The 15,380-nt window shown below is 37.3% G+C and overlaps 1 protein-coding gene and 1 pseudogene across 1 annotated transcript in view; one reads left to right on the top strand and one right to left on the bottom strand.

Annotated features, from left to right (window-relative positions):
• On the top strand, nt 1–1,898 carry LOC114038523 (annotated as a pseudogene).
• Nucleotides 1,899–9,761: 7,863 nt separating this feature from the next.
• The window catches only part of LOC114038522 (sodium-coupled monocarboxylate transporter 1-like), an 82,511-nt gene continuing 76,892 nt past the window's right edge, over nt 9,762–15,380 (bottom strand). Inside the window, exons 12-15 of the mRNA XM_027855799.1 lie at nt 14,865–15,070; nt 13,591–13,694; nt 10,176–10,238; nt 9,762–9,877 (exon numbers count right to left, since the gene is read on the bottom strand). Of these exons, the coding sequence (XP_027711600.1) occupies nt 9,762–9,877; nt 10,176–10,238; nt 13,591–13,694; nt 14,865–15,070 (489 nt within the window). The remainder of the gene's footprint in view (nt 9,878–10,175; nt 10,239–13,590; nt 13,695–14,864; nt 15,071–15,380) is intronic.

Raw genomic sequence — 15,380 nt, 5'->3', positions numbered from 1 at the left:
ATGGTGAACCATGAACTGGGAGTGAGGGAGGAAATCCAAGCCCCAAGGAAAACCACCATCAGTGGGGGGGAGTCAGAAATGAATGACAAGGAAAATAAGGTGAGGAGGGCGGATGAAGACTGAAAGTACCAAAGGTTCCAGGAAGAAGAAATCTCAAAGACCTTAAATATAAACAGATAAATCAAAAGGAAAAAACAGTAACAATAGAAAGAAATACAGTCTCTAGATCTAGTAACCAAGTTCATGTATCTATAAATACATAATGTAAAACAAAAGAAAGTGATCTAATACTTGATGAGACAGAGGTCCCTGCGGAAGTTGAAGAATATGTGGAACCACAACATGGTGTTCCTGAATGTTTAAAAAAGAGAAATGAGAATGAGAGCAAAATTATGTCCTGCACAGCAAAAATAATAAGCAGGAAGAAAAACTTGAATGTGCAATGGCAAGCCTCACCAAAAAAACAAGAGAGAATAATTGATTGGGAATTCAAATACACAAAAGTGAAAGACAACCTAGAAGAAGAGAAGGAGAAAACAAGAATATTATAGAAAATATGCTCACTATGCAAGCAAAATATACTGAACTCAAAGACAGGATGCATAGAAATAAGATGTCTCCCAAAAGAACAAACAACCTTAACACCACAATGAAGGAAATAATAGACGGGAACCATCCAGAACTTCTGAACATGGAAAATGAAATTCCAATTGAAAGAATTCACAGATCATCTCCAGAAAAAAACAAATGAAGGCTGCAAACTCCAAGACATATAGTGGTTAAATTTAATTCAATTCAGAAACAATGACTTCTCTAAACCATCAGGAGGCCTTCAAACACAAAGGAAAGACCATTCAAATAAGACTAATCTGCATCCACTAGATAAGAAAAGGGAGTGAGGGATGGAATAAATAATGTATTCCAAAGAGCAATGGAGTGCAGAATGCAGCCCAGTATGACCTATTCTGAAAATCTGAGTCTAACCATCCAGGACAAAAATGGGCATTCAACAATAAAGAAGAGTCTTTCCCTTCTCTCAAGACGGCGGACAAAAAACCCCCAAAGGAACCAAAGGAAAAGAAGGTCTGAAAGGAAAAAAAAAGGAGAAAAACAAGAAGGAAGATGTGGCTGAAAAGGTAATGAAAAAGCCCCAAAAGCACTGCAGTCAGAACTCAGTCCTGGCCCAAGGGATCGGTAGATTCTCCAGGTCTGCAATATATTCCAGGAGAGCCATCTACAAACAGAAATATGCTGCACCAAAAACCCAGATTGAAAGGAAAAAGCAAGAGAAGGTGCCTGCTACTATCTCAAAGCCAGTTGGTGGTGATAAGAATAGTGGAACCAGTTTGGTATAGATTCGCAAGATGCCAAGATATTACCCTACTGGGGATGTGCCTAGAAAGCTGCTAAGTCATGGCAAAAAGCCCTTCAGCCAGCATGTGAGGAAACTTCGATCTAGCATCACCCTTGGTACAGTTCTGATCGTGCTCACTGGCCGCCACAGGGGAAAGAGAGTGGTTTTCCTGAAGCAGCTGGCTAGTGGCTTGCTACTGGTGACTGAACCTCTGACCATCAACCACGTTCCTCTGAGAAGGGCCCATCAGAAATTTGTCATTGCCACCTCTACCAGGGTTAACCTTTCAGGTGTAAAAATTCCAAATCACCTTCCTGATGCTTACTTCAAGAAGAAGAGGCTCCATAAACCTAGACACTAAGAAGGAGAGATTTTTGACACGGAAAAAGAGAAATACGAGATTACGGAGCAGCACAAGGCTTATCAGAAAACAGTGGACTCTCAGATCCTGCCCCAAATCAAGAAGATTCCTCAGCTCCATGGCTACCTGCATTCTGTATTCTCTCTCTCCAACAGAGTTTATCCTCACAACATGGTGTTTTAAATGCCTTGTACAGAACTCATTAAAATATTTGGAATAACTAAAATAACGATGATAATAATAATAATAGTAAAGAGTTTGAAACATTTTTAGAAAGAAAAACAGAACTCTCAAACATTCCAAGGAGGGGTGGGTAAATGCAGCCAGGAAGGACTAGTAACAGCAACAGAGAGATCAGTAAGAGACTTCTTTCTAAACATACAAAAGGAGATAGGAGTGAAGGTGGAAATCTGGTAGAATTCACAGTAAAACGGTGGACAAGGGTTAAGGGGCAGCACCTGGTGACACCCTTCTTACAAGTGAATGCCTTTTTGGTTAGATTACATTACAATATGGGAGGGTACATGAAAGGGGGGAGGGCAGTGAGCCAGGGAAACAGAGAAGTGATGCACTGGAATCAAATTAAAGGCGAGCAATGAAAAGAAGGCGACTTCTATGGTCTCATGAAAAGAGCCTTTGGGGGAATGGGTGAGGAGGAGGGAAGAAAGACTGAAAAGGGAAGGATAAGAAAGAGGCTTGACTTTGGAGATGAGAGGGGTTCCACTGATGAATGCTCCTATGCGTGAAGGGAGATAATGACCTTACACTGGGTTAGACTTGAGGGATTTGGTGCCTAAAGTGCACTTGTCCTGGGAGGGAAGAGAGGTGGGAGCCCTGAGGGTAACTGGCACCTGGAGGAGTGGGAAAGCAGGGTCTCAGGGAGATTTTTAGGCAAATGAAAGGAAAAGGAAAGTCAACAAGAGAGAGAAGGAGGTGCCCAACCAAGGGGGCAGTGTCCTCTTTTTTTTTTTTTGATTTGTTTTGTTTTGTTTCGGTTTTTTGGTTTTTTGGTGAGGCATTTGGGGTTAAGTTACTTGCCCAGAGTCACACAGCTAGAAAGTGTTATGTGTCTGAGGCCAGATTTGAACTCAGGTCCTCCTGACTCCAGGGCCAGTTGCTCTATTCACTGCTCCATCTAGCTGCCCCATGCAGTGTCCTCTTTGACACCTGAAATAATTGGTACTGTTCTGAAAGTCAGTCACAATAGAAAGGGGGAATCCATGAGGTAAGCTCTATAAAGCAGTTGCAGAAAGCACCTAGAGGAAAGCCTAGAATGGATACCTTGAAAGCTTTCATTGTATGAAGAATACAGAAAAAAGAGAGAGACCAAGTGAGCATACGTGTCATGAATCAGAGAATGAGGATCTATAGTAAAAAGAAAAAAAAAAGATGGATAATGAAGAAAGTGAATGAAATTCTTTTTGTAAGAGGCCCAAAAAAATGAAATAAAAAAAGAAAACAGGACTAGATGAAGGGGAGAAGAGGAAGGGAAATCTACCTGACTGAGAAGAAAAAAGAATGTAGAAATGTGTAACCAGATAAAAATAGGAGAAAAGAACTAATAAACAAAAAGAGAGAGAGATAAGAAAGGAGAAGAGGGGATCAGAGGTAAAGGGAACAGAACCAGTGAGAACAAAGCCACCTTAAAAAAAAGATTAAAGTAATTTAAAAGACATAATATTTGTTCATAACAACAGCAGGGAAAAAAGTCACAACTTGAAAAAAATAATTTTATAGACAGATGAAGAAAAATATAAATCTAACTCAAAATGTGTATGGATTAAAACAATCCCAATAAAATGAAAAAGAGTGATAAATTCAGTAAGGAAAAAAAACCCTACAATCTGTTGCTTACAAGAAACACACTTGAAAAACAAAGGAATACACAAAATAAAACTGAGGGGACAGAAAAAATTTACTATGCATCAAGTGAATCCAAAGAAGCAGGAGTTATGCTATCAGACAAAGCAAAAACAAACATTCAAACAATAAAAAGGGAGGAAACCACATTACGTTGAAAGGAACCATAGACAACAAACCAGTATCAGTAATAAACTTATAAGCTCCAAATGTCTTAGCAACCAAATTCATAAAGGAAACATCATCTGAGCGTCAAGAAGACAAAGACAATAACACAATAATAACAGGAGACTAAGAGAAAGATAAGCAAAAGGGAAAATATGGAATTGAACAAAATGCTGTAGAAACTACAGTTAGAAGACTTATGGCACCTTCTAAATGGGATAGCAAAAGACTATATGTATTTCTCTGCACTGCATGGAACTTTTGCAAAAATTGACAATATACTAAGGCACAGAGATATTTCAAAGGTAAAAAGGAAGAAAGAGTCAATATATCCTCTACAGATCATAATGCATTAAGAATACAAAGTGGTTCAAGGACCACACACAAAAGATACAGACTCAAATGGAGACTTAACAATGAAATCTTAATGGGTGGGTCAAAGAAAAATGACAAACAATAACTATGTAAAAGAAAATGATAATGATGAAACAACATGCCAAATCTCTGGATGTAGCTAAAGTAGTCCTCAGTAATAATCATATCCTTACAATCATACATTAACAAAATTGAAAAAGAGAAGATTAATGAGCTGAATACACATGTATTTTTTTATTTAAATTAGAAAATGAACAAATAAATACAAAATAGGCTATATCAAAAACTAGGGAGGGGAACTAGATAAACTGGGAACAAAAAAACAGCAATGATTAAAAAAAAGTTTTTTTTAAAAAGACTAATAAACCTGATAAACCCTTAGTTAATTTGATTTTAAAAAAGCAGAAAATCAAATCAATAAAATAGCAAACAGCAAAGAAAAAATCACAGCAAAACCATAAGAAATAAAAGGAATAATCAGAAGATACTATGCACAGCTACATGCTAACAAAATGAGAACACAAAACAGAGGAATACTTTCAAAAATATAAAATATCCAAACAGAAGACCAAATAAAAATCTTATATAACCCAATCTCAGATAAGGAAATAAGATCTAGCTATACTACGAAAGGAGAAAACCCCTAGACCTGATGGATTCATATGAGGATTCTATTAAATTTGTATTAGTTAGTACCCATAAATGATTCTCAAAAACTGAGAAACCTACCAAAATCCCTTTATGAGACAAATATAGTCCTGATATCTAAACCACAGAATGAAAATCATAGGCTAATATCATTAACGAATATGAACTCAAAATTTTTAAATAAAATCCAAATAGATTACAGTGATTTATCCAAGAAATTATTCATTGTGACCAAATGTAATTCATACCAGAGAGGCAAGGATGGTTCAACATTAGGAAAATAATGAACATAATTAATCTTATTAAAAAACAAAACATCCAAAACCACATAATAAGCTCAAAAGATAAAAAAAAGCCTTTGACAAAGTACAACACCCTTCTATGCTAAAAATCCTACAAAGTACAGACACAGAAGGACCTTTTTTAAAATATAAATGATAAAAAGCACATATCTGAAACCCAAAACTGGAACTTTTTCTGCTCTCTTTCACAGGAGTGAAGCAAGGATGCTCACTCTCCCTAATATTATTTGATACAGTTCTGGAAATACTACTAATAGTAGTAAGAAAAGAGAAAGGAATAAAGATAAGATGAGTTAAACTATCCCTGTTTGCTAATAATAAGATGGTTTACATGGAAAACCCAGGGGAATCAGCAAGGGTAGTGAGATGATAGCTTCAGCAAAGTTGAAGGCTACAAAATAAACCCTCAAAAATCAACAGTGTTTCTACATAATAATAACAAAACACATGAAGCATTAACAGAAAAGGGAAACTGTATTTCAAATAACAACAAAATGCACAAAATACCTGGGGATCAACCTTCCAAAGCACAAAAAAAACAAAAAAAAAAAAAACAAAACTTGTGCAGATTCAATTATCAAGGATTCCTTAAAGAATTAAAGGATAACCTAAATAGCTGGAGGAATATTCAGTGTTCATGGTTAGGCCATGCCATTATAATATAAATGGCAATACTATCAAAATTAATGCTATACCAATCAAATTACCAAGAAGATATTTTACAGAGCGTGATCAAATAATAAAATTCATTTGGATAAACAAGGGGAATGATGAAAAGAAGTAAAGACAAAGGGGAGTGGCATTTTCAGACCTCAAACTATATTATGATGCAGCAGTCATCAAAACCATCTAGTACAGGTTAAAATATAGAGACAGATTAAAGAAACAGACTCAAAAAGGGAGATTCCAAAATGGTTTTTCCTATCTATTTCAGTGGGCATTAGGACCACTTAGCCCAAGTTACTTCACATTGGAGTCCTATCATAATAAAATGACATTAAATTATAATCAAACAACATAAAATTTGTAATTATTGCATTAAAAGAACATCTTAAATGTTGGAGGGAAGGAGATAAATGAAAGAAAAGGAAGAAATGGTAGAAACTTGGGATCAGGAGTGGAGTAAGAAACAAGCTGCAACACAAAGGAAAGTTATACTTTGTACAACTAAAAAGTGTGTACATGTGCACACACAAAGAACCTTTTCAAAAATTGGCCATGGATTGCAGCATAAAGACCTCCCCCCAAAAAAGGAGAAAAGCGGAAATCCTAAATGCATCATTTACTGATCATGATGCAATAAAAAATAATATCCAACATGTGAGAAATAACTCATTTGGAGTCAGGAGGGATGAAGTTAAAAGCTCTGTTTATTACACAGTTACAACAGTGGATGTTCTACTGAATAGAACACATTGTACCAAAGCAGTTGTTCACTATTTATCTCTAATCCTGGTCACAAAGTCCCTCCTCTGTTTCCTCATTGGCTGAGTATTCCAGAATGTACATCTTTCCGGTATGCCTATTACACAGCTACCCCTTGATATGTCCTTTTTCCTTCTTCATACATCCCATGTTCAGAAAATGGCATCTTAGCCCCTCCTGGGGTGAAGTTAATATTCATAAGCCTATTAAGTATGCACATTCTAAGCAAAGTTTAACCTTTGTCCTACTTAACTAACGTCTAACAGCAAAACAAGGTAAGACCTTCTGTATCCTGTTTTGCTTACTTTTCGAGCTATTTGCTCCAAATTTATGGATACAAACATTTTCATTATATCTCTCAACTGCAAAACAAGGTAAGAACAGCTTTCTCCCATTTTACTTTTCTAGTGGTTGTTTCAATTTTACGGAAAAAAACATTTTTGTTATATCTCTCAAATAAAAGGCCCTTAAAGAATTTAAAGGGAATTGGTGGCTAAATGACAATTTTAAAGAACTGATGCATCAAAGAACATGCAATATGTTATATGTGGGTGGGTGTGTATACTAAAATTTATAGAATGTAGCTAAAGCTAAAGTACTACAGCAATTCTGAGGTAAATTTTTTTTAACCTCTAAACATTTAAACAATGAGTTTTTAATCTCTATACCTTTAAACAAGAAGAACAAATCAATGAAATGAGCATGAATTTAAAAAAACAAATAAGTCAAAACCTCCCAACTAATTCTGAATTAGAATAGAAATTCTGAAGTTAAATAGATATTCTGAAATTAATGATTAATAAAATTACAAGCAGAAAGATCATTAAATTGATAAATAAAATTAGAAGCTTTTAAAAAATTATTAAAATAGTTAGCTAACCTGATTTTTAAAGAGAAAACAAAATCATATCAAAAATGAAAAATGAGAACTTAATTAAATAAGGAATAAAGCAAATTATTAAAGATTATTTTGCCCAAACTGAAGTTTAAAAAATGTTATGTTGCCCAAATTGTGATAATTAACAACTCTGGTATACTAATAGGATACAAAGTAAGCCCACAGAAACCATCCACCTTTCTGTACCATCGGGATGAGGCCTAGACCTGTGATTCCACTGACTTAGCAAACCTCCTCTCACCAATGTAGGTCAGTACTTTCTATGTAACGCATCGTCTTTAGAGAGATGACTAGAGCAGTGCTGTCCAACTCAAACAAGGGTCACTAAACCATACATAAGGATCTCTGAAGGCCACATAACTGACATAGTATCGTGAGAGATGATCTCTGAGGATCTCTCGGGAGTGAAGCCTCCTCAAAGAGTTAATCGTTTCTTACTCCATTGAAACATTTGCAGCCAGTTGACCTTGTAAAGAAACATGCTTTTCAGCACATCTTGTACTTTACCAGACCCCCTCCCCCTTCCCAAACTGCTTACTCTTGCAAAAACTTCCCGCCTTTCCTTGTCTCCAGGCAAGTTTATGAAACTGTCTTTGTTCTCTGTTGTTGGGGTAGATTGCCATGAATAGATTGTGCCCTCAAGGCTTGCACCAATGAGCTGAGAGGAAGGGGGTTAGGGAGGAGGAGTTGTGGTAGGGATCTATATAATCTTTCTTTGCTGAGCACACCCTTGCACTCTTCCACCAGAGCCATTTTAGGCAGATGAAGGGTGCCCTTTCTCGAGAAAGCTAATAAAGAAATCTTTCTCTTTGCTACATCCGAGTCTCCAGAATTTATTGGCAAGGGTCTTCACATCCCACACAGTATGAAATGTAATATTACCTATGTTCTGTTGTATTTTTATCCATTTTGTTAAATATTTCCCGATTGCATTTTAATTTGGTTCAGGCCACCCCTGGGAGTGTTGTGGGGCACAATCAGCCTGTGCAGTGTGTTTGACCCCTCTGGCCTAGAGCACTGAGAAATTAACTGACTCTCTCAGTGTTACAGTCAGTATGTGTCAGATGCATGACTTGAACTCAGGTCCTCCTGACTTTAAGCTGGTTTTATATCCATTTTACCATGCTCCCTCTTTTATGAAACATACTAACAAGAACAATGGGGGAAAATGACAAAAATTCCATTTAAAATAACCACAAAATATATACAAAATCTTAGCTTCCAAAAGATACACTCAGGACTCATATAAATAAAACTATAAAACATTTCATAGAAATAAAATAAGATTAAATAACTGGAAAGAGAGTCATTGTTTATGGTTGAGCCAAGTCAGTATTATAAGAATGATAGTGTTACCTAAATTAATTTACAAATTTACTGCAAAAAACAGGTCTTTTTAGAATGATGTATAACAGCACAATTGTCTTAAAAGAAAATAAAGGTCTAACTTCTCAAGGAAAATAAACAGGAATAAAGGGGACGTAGCTTCAGCAGATTTCAACTATTACATAACATTAATGATCAAAACTGTTCAGAACTGATTAGAAAGAGAAAGTAGATTAGAAACACATTAGATAAGCAAGAAAGAGCCAAAAGTGATCTAAGCAGTCGAGTGCTGAACAAGCCCAAGAACCTAGAACTAGAGGAAAGATTCTCTATTTTGGACAAAACTACTAAGTGAACTAGAAGCATTTTGGCAGAAACCGTTTTCAAACTGTTTTCAGACCTGCTCCTTCCATATTCTTGGCCCTAATTCTCCTCAAATCTAAAATAGGAAGGAGGGAAGAGGTGGGTTGGATCAAGATGGCCTCTGAGAGTCCTTCCAGTTCTCAATGATCCCATGACCGCACAACAAAAGGAGCTTCAAATAATATATAAATAAAATGTAAGATAACATAATAAAAAACAAAGGAAAACAAAAAGTACCTTGTACAACTATATCTCAATGGAAATTTTTAAAAACAAACAAGAAAAAGTGACTGCAAATGACAAAAAAAAATTTTGATTACATAAAATTAAAAAACTTTTGCATGAATATTATCAATGCAACTAGAAAATAAGAACTGATAGGAAAAATGTTTACATCAATTATCTTTCATAAAATTGGACAGGTCACAGTGATTTTTATACTAATAAATGTATATATTCCCCATACCAACACACACTTGCAGCTGCTCTACAACTTCGAGTGTTACAAAGAGCTGCCTAGGACACTGAGCGACCCGTCCAGGGGAGGACAGCAGGGCGTGAACCCAGTCAGCCTAACTCTGAGGTCAGTTGTCTATCAACTACTAGATGGCGCCTCTTTCAATCACTAATAAATAATAAGAACACAAATGAAAACAACTCGACTTGTGTTTCATCACTGCACTGTCAAACTGGCAAAGATGATGCTCTGACATTGCGGCAGCTCTGCCTTTTCCTCAATGTGGTCACTTCCTCTGACAACACAGAATGCTTCCCATTCACATCGGTGCCCATCGTATTTCCTGGTGGGCAGCCATGAACTTTTCTTAACGGAAATTATAAAATAACTCCAAGACAATTTAAACCACAAATCTGTCACTACCTTCAAAGCAACTGTGATGCTTTCAGTATGTAAATTTCAATGTCGTTGAATTCCAAATATAAATACTGTTCTTAATTTGATATTTTGCTAAACTTTTCATTTTTAATGCAAAACATAAAATATTTCATTTTTAGGTACCATTTCTACTATATAAGTACATAGGTCAATATGATAAACATACAAAAAAAAAGAAAAAGTACACACTTTCTTAAAACTACCAAGTGTCATGTCTTCTTTAATGTTGAGCAAGTATTTTCTGTCTACATGCTGCTCTTTTCCACCTATAAAACATAAAAACATACGAACATTTTTAGTAATTTTGAGAAATGTATAGTTGTAACCCATAATACAGCACTCTAATTTCTAATTTATGGAGACAAAGCAGGGAAGGAAGGGAAGGTAATAAACATTTACATAAGGCCTACTATGTGCCAGGCAGTGTGCTAAGCTCTTTACAAATATTATCTCATTTGATACTCAACTATTATATAACATTAATGATCAAAACTGTTCAGAACTGATTAAAAAGAGAAAGTAGATTAGAAACACATTAGATAAGCAAGAAAGAGCCAAAAGTGATCTAAGCAGTCCAGTGTTGAATAAGCCCAAGAACCTAAAGAACTAGAGGAAAGATTCTCTATTTTGGACAAAACTACTAAGTAAACTAGAAGCATTTTGGCAGAAACCATTTTCAAACTGTTTTCAGATCTGCTCTTCCATATTCTTGGCCCTAATTCTCCTCAAATCTAAAATAGGATATAGGTGAGATAGGTGCTATTACTAACACTCATTTTAGAGTTGAGGAAACTGAGGCAAATAGAAGTTAAGCGATTTGTCCAGTATCATACAGCTATTAAGTATCTGACTCTGCATTTGAACTCAGGTCTTCCTGACTCCAGGCCCAGGACTCTATGGGCTTCTCAAAAAAACTGATTAATTTCTTCCCCTCCTAAAGATCCTCTGGAAACCTCAGAATACAGGATATTCCAAAAGTCTTAGTGACGTTCTGAGACTTGACACCTTAAATAACTGCACCCTGTATAGCTCACATCTAAGCCACTGATATGGCTCCCATGGGAATCCTCTATGTCAGGGGTGAGGAATCTGCGGCCTCAAAGCCACATGTGGCCTTCTAGGTCCTCAGTGCAACCTTTTGACTGAGTTCAAGTTTTACAGAACAACTCCTTTTACTAAGAGGATTTGTTCTGTGAAGTTTGGATTCAGGTTCCCCAGCCCTGCTCTAGGTAATAACATCCATCAGTTACTGGTCAGTCTTTATTTTGCCCCACAGAAAATGGAAACACAAAGGACTCAAAATAGCCCATAACCAATCCTTAACATTCTTCTGGCTGTCCTGTGAATCTCAAGCTTCTCTCTGGGTCTGAGAGAGATCTTCAGGCTCATCATGCCACTTGGTGTTTGGACTGCCCTTGGAAAGAGAAAGAACTGGAGACCACTAGAGACTCAAGTTGCTGCCATTCTGATGAGTCTCCACCTTCTTCAACCCAGAATTCAATGGGGGTCTCCAATCTTGTGCTCTTACTATCTTCGCACTCCCTCCAGAAACAAGGCGATCCCCCTTCCCAATGTCCGCATAATTCACAGCAGCAGCAAAGGCACAGTGTTCTTCCCTGCAATGGCTCAGAACCTCACTGCTCCTCTAGTTGTAGAATACCACATGCTCCCTCTACTCCTGCTCAACCAACTCTATATGCCTCCAGCACCACAAAAGCTCAGGAACTCTCAACACTCAGCCCTAAGTCTAGAATTCAGAAAATCCTTCCATTTGGCTACATGGTTCTCCTCTCCAAAGATTTTTCCACAGTTGGTTCTGAGAACCCCACATCCAGGAATACTGGACCCAAAAACTGACCTTTAGTCTGAGCAGGCAGTTGGGAAATATAACTCCATTATATCCTGATGTCACTTGGCTGAAAGGCCCCATCACTGTTTCTGAGTACCATCTCTCAGGTCTTATGAGTGAGAGCACACACTAGCACACACTAGCCTCTGCCCCAAGGCTGGCCAAACTGGCTCCCTGGCGTGCGGCTATACCCCCATCAGACAGTGGTGGTGGCTATTGTCCTTTGTTCTTGAAGAAGACCAAAATGACATCACCATGTTAGAGTCAAATTACAGTGTGCCCAACTACGGCTGATCAGACCAATACAAGCTTAGAATGTTCTACCATAGCTCAGGCACAAACAGTTCACGTGAACATTTGGGGTGGATTTTCTAAATTTGCACATCCTGCATTTCCTTTGAGCTGTTCTCATTCTATTTTACTCACAGAGCATAGCACTTTCTCTGATAAGGGCGCACCATGCTGGGCAGTCCTGTGTCAGTGTTTCCCATGTCACACAATCAACTCCAAAATTTTTCAGAGAGACCTTAAAAGTGTCCCTGTATCATTTCTTCTGACCACAATGTGAGCATGTTCTTTGTGTGAGTTCTCCATAAAATAGTCTTCTAGGCAAGCGTACGTTTGACATTTGAGCAATGTGGCCTGCCCATCAGAGTTACTTTCTGCAGTAGAGTTTGAGTGCTTGGCAGCTTAGTTCGAAAAAGGACCTCAGTGTCTGGTAACTTATCCTGCCAGGTGATCTTTAGAATCTTCCTAAGACAATTCAAATTCAAAGTGATTCAATTTCCTGGTATGGTACTGGTAGACTATCCATGTTTCACAGGCATACAACAATGAGCTCAGCACAACAGCTCTGTAGATGTTCAGTCTGATAGTCAGTCTAATACCTCTTCTCTCCCTCACTTTCCTTTGGAGCCTCCCAAACAATGAGCTAGCTCTAGCAATGTGTGTCTCAGCCTCTGCAAAGTATACTGCCAAGGTAAGCAAACATAAGCACAGTATTTGCTGTAACTGCTGGTGTCACATACAGGTGGTGTAGTACTGGCTGGGAGAGCACCTGTGTTTTCTTGGTGTTAACTCCTAGGCCAAAATTAGCATAAGCAGCACAGAATGCTCCATACTTTGTTGCAACTCAACCTCAGAGGCTGCATTGAGTGCAAAATCACCTGCAAACAAAAAAATCATGTACCAACTCTCTCTCTACTTTAGTCCTGGGTTGCAGCCTTTTCAAGCTAAATAAGTTACCATTAGACATATCTACTCTTAGGTTTCCAGTCTGCACTAAATGCTCTCAGTGGATTTTTCCAAAAAACACCACTACAAGTCTGTTAGCTCCCTTTTATAGGTCCAGCACAAACATGTGTACAGACATTCACAACAGTGCAAGTCAACCAAATCATCCAGAAACGCTGACTTAATCACTCATGTTTAATGAAACACTAATGGCTCAACAAGTCCCATGGTCCCGGAGATTTCCCCAGTCTTCTCACAATAGGCCCCTTCCTATCTTTTACAAAAAGATAGGGCCAAAGTTTTCCACAAGGGCTCATCATGATGCTAAGGCCCCCTCTCAGCCACCCCCCAACACCACAGATCTCCTCAATCCTCTCAACAAGCTGCCAACCTCTAAACCTCATCCTTGACAGGAAAATACGACAAAAGTCACAAAAAAAGGATCCTGGATTAAAGCCTTTGTCAGTAACTTGTGTATGCAATTTCAAATGCTGTTATAGAAATATTACTTAAAATGACATTTAAGGAATAGGTACCTGTTAGAAGGCTGAAAACTGTTCCCACAAATACTGTTATTAATGTCCCCAAAGCACTGAGGTACAGGTAAGAAATAGAATATAGGTTATCCACTACAGGAGTTCTGGAAAAGAGACACAGAATACATCAAAACAGCAAGGTTTCCCTAAAATGCTAATCAACTAATAGCAATGAACCCCTACATTAGCAGTTTTGTTTTTCTGAGCTTACGTTATTGTGTTTAGAGTTAAAAGTGAAAGTAAATGAATGGCTACGTGACCTGCACAGTAGAAATGTGAACTTTAGATATTTCCAATAGCTGAGAAGCTTAAAAATCTAACATTTCTGGTACAATCACACTAACTGTTCCATTTTTAACATGTGTGCTTTATGTTCTGGCCAATAAACAAATTATGTCATTAGAATTACACCATAATCTATCAACCAATCATTCTCAAGAAATTAGATAAGGTAAATCCCCAAGATTCCAAATCACTATAGTGAAGTTCCCGGAAGTAAGATGCTATTACTTCTCTCTCCCACCAACCCATCTGCTGAAGGGCAGAACATACAGGCTACTCATGGATGTCTAGGGAAATCTCTGACTAGCCTCTGGAATAATCTGATCTGGTTTCCAATTCATATGTATTATAACCTGATCCATCCCCAATCAAATGAAGGTACAGCCTAGGAAAGACTTACAATTTGGAATTCAAAATTAAAGATTATCTGATAGTTAAGAAAGTTTAAAATTAAAAACTTACGTATTTAAGTATTTTAGAAGCACATTTCACCAACTCCAAGGAGGAGCAGACTACTCATAACCCACTCAGTTCATAATAACGTATCTGACAATTTTTAAATGTATGACAAATAAACTTCTGCACACACAACTGACTTTAGCTAAGGATTACACAGATTATCTGGTGAAATGGAGTTACTTTTAACTTGAAATTTCTAATCAACACACTATTAGCATTTCCAAAGGATAAAACATATACTGTTCAATTTGCCATTTAGAATTCTGACTCTGATGACAAATGCTTATCAAGAAACAAGGATTTGTGATTTCCTCTTCCTTATCTAGTACACTTTTCTTTTTTTTGGGCTAGGCAATGGGGTTAAGTGACTTGCCCAGGGTCACACAGCTAGTGTTATGTGTCCGAGACCACATTTGAACTGAGGTCCTCCTGACTCTAGGGCCGGTGCTCTATCCACTACACCACCTAGCTGCCCCTCTAGTACACTTTTTAAAAAATATACGACAATATTTGCATTGAGATTTTTAAAATACCTTTTTAAATCACTAGTTTTCCACGGTCTTAAGAATGGATGTTCTGGGAACTTAGTCCAATCCAAATGTGTGTTTCTAGTTACAGTACAGTTTGCAACTGAAAGGGGTAATGGCAACGTTCTCTCAGGAGGTGGAGGATAGAATTGAGCTCCAATACCAATCCACATTGAAATAGTGAATCCAACAATAAGACCAATAAATGAGCCCTGAAAAAGAAGAGTGCTTTAAAAACAAAACAAAGAAATTTTTTTTTGGAAAGGAGAGAATCTAAAAACATAACTACAAGATGGACAACTGTACAAAGATCCGACCTTTTAAAAGATGATTGCTAATCCTATAGGTAATAAATATAGAGCATTTTAAGATACAAAAAGCACTTTCCTCCTCTAAATTCCACAGATGTAGTTCAAGTATTATTATCTTCATGCTGATGAGCAAACCTGCCTACAATAACACAACTAGTAAGCATCAGAGCAAGAAATTGAACCAGGGGACCTGACTCAAATCCAAAATTCT

This window comes from Vombatus ursinus, unplaced genomic scaffold, assembly GCF_900497805.2.
Source record: "Vombatus ursinus unplaced genomic scaffold, bare-nosed wombat genome assembly UNPS02011334.1, whole genome shotgun sequence".
Lineage (NCBI taxonomy): Eukaryota > Metazoa > Chordata > Mammalia > Diprotodontia > Vombatidae > Vombatus > Vombatus ursinus.
The sequence above is the reverse complement of the archived record's forward strand: the minus strand, read 5'-3'. Positions and strand labels throughout refer to the sequence as shown.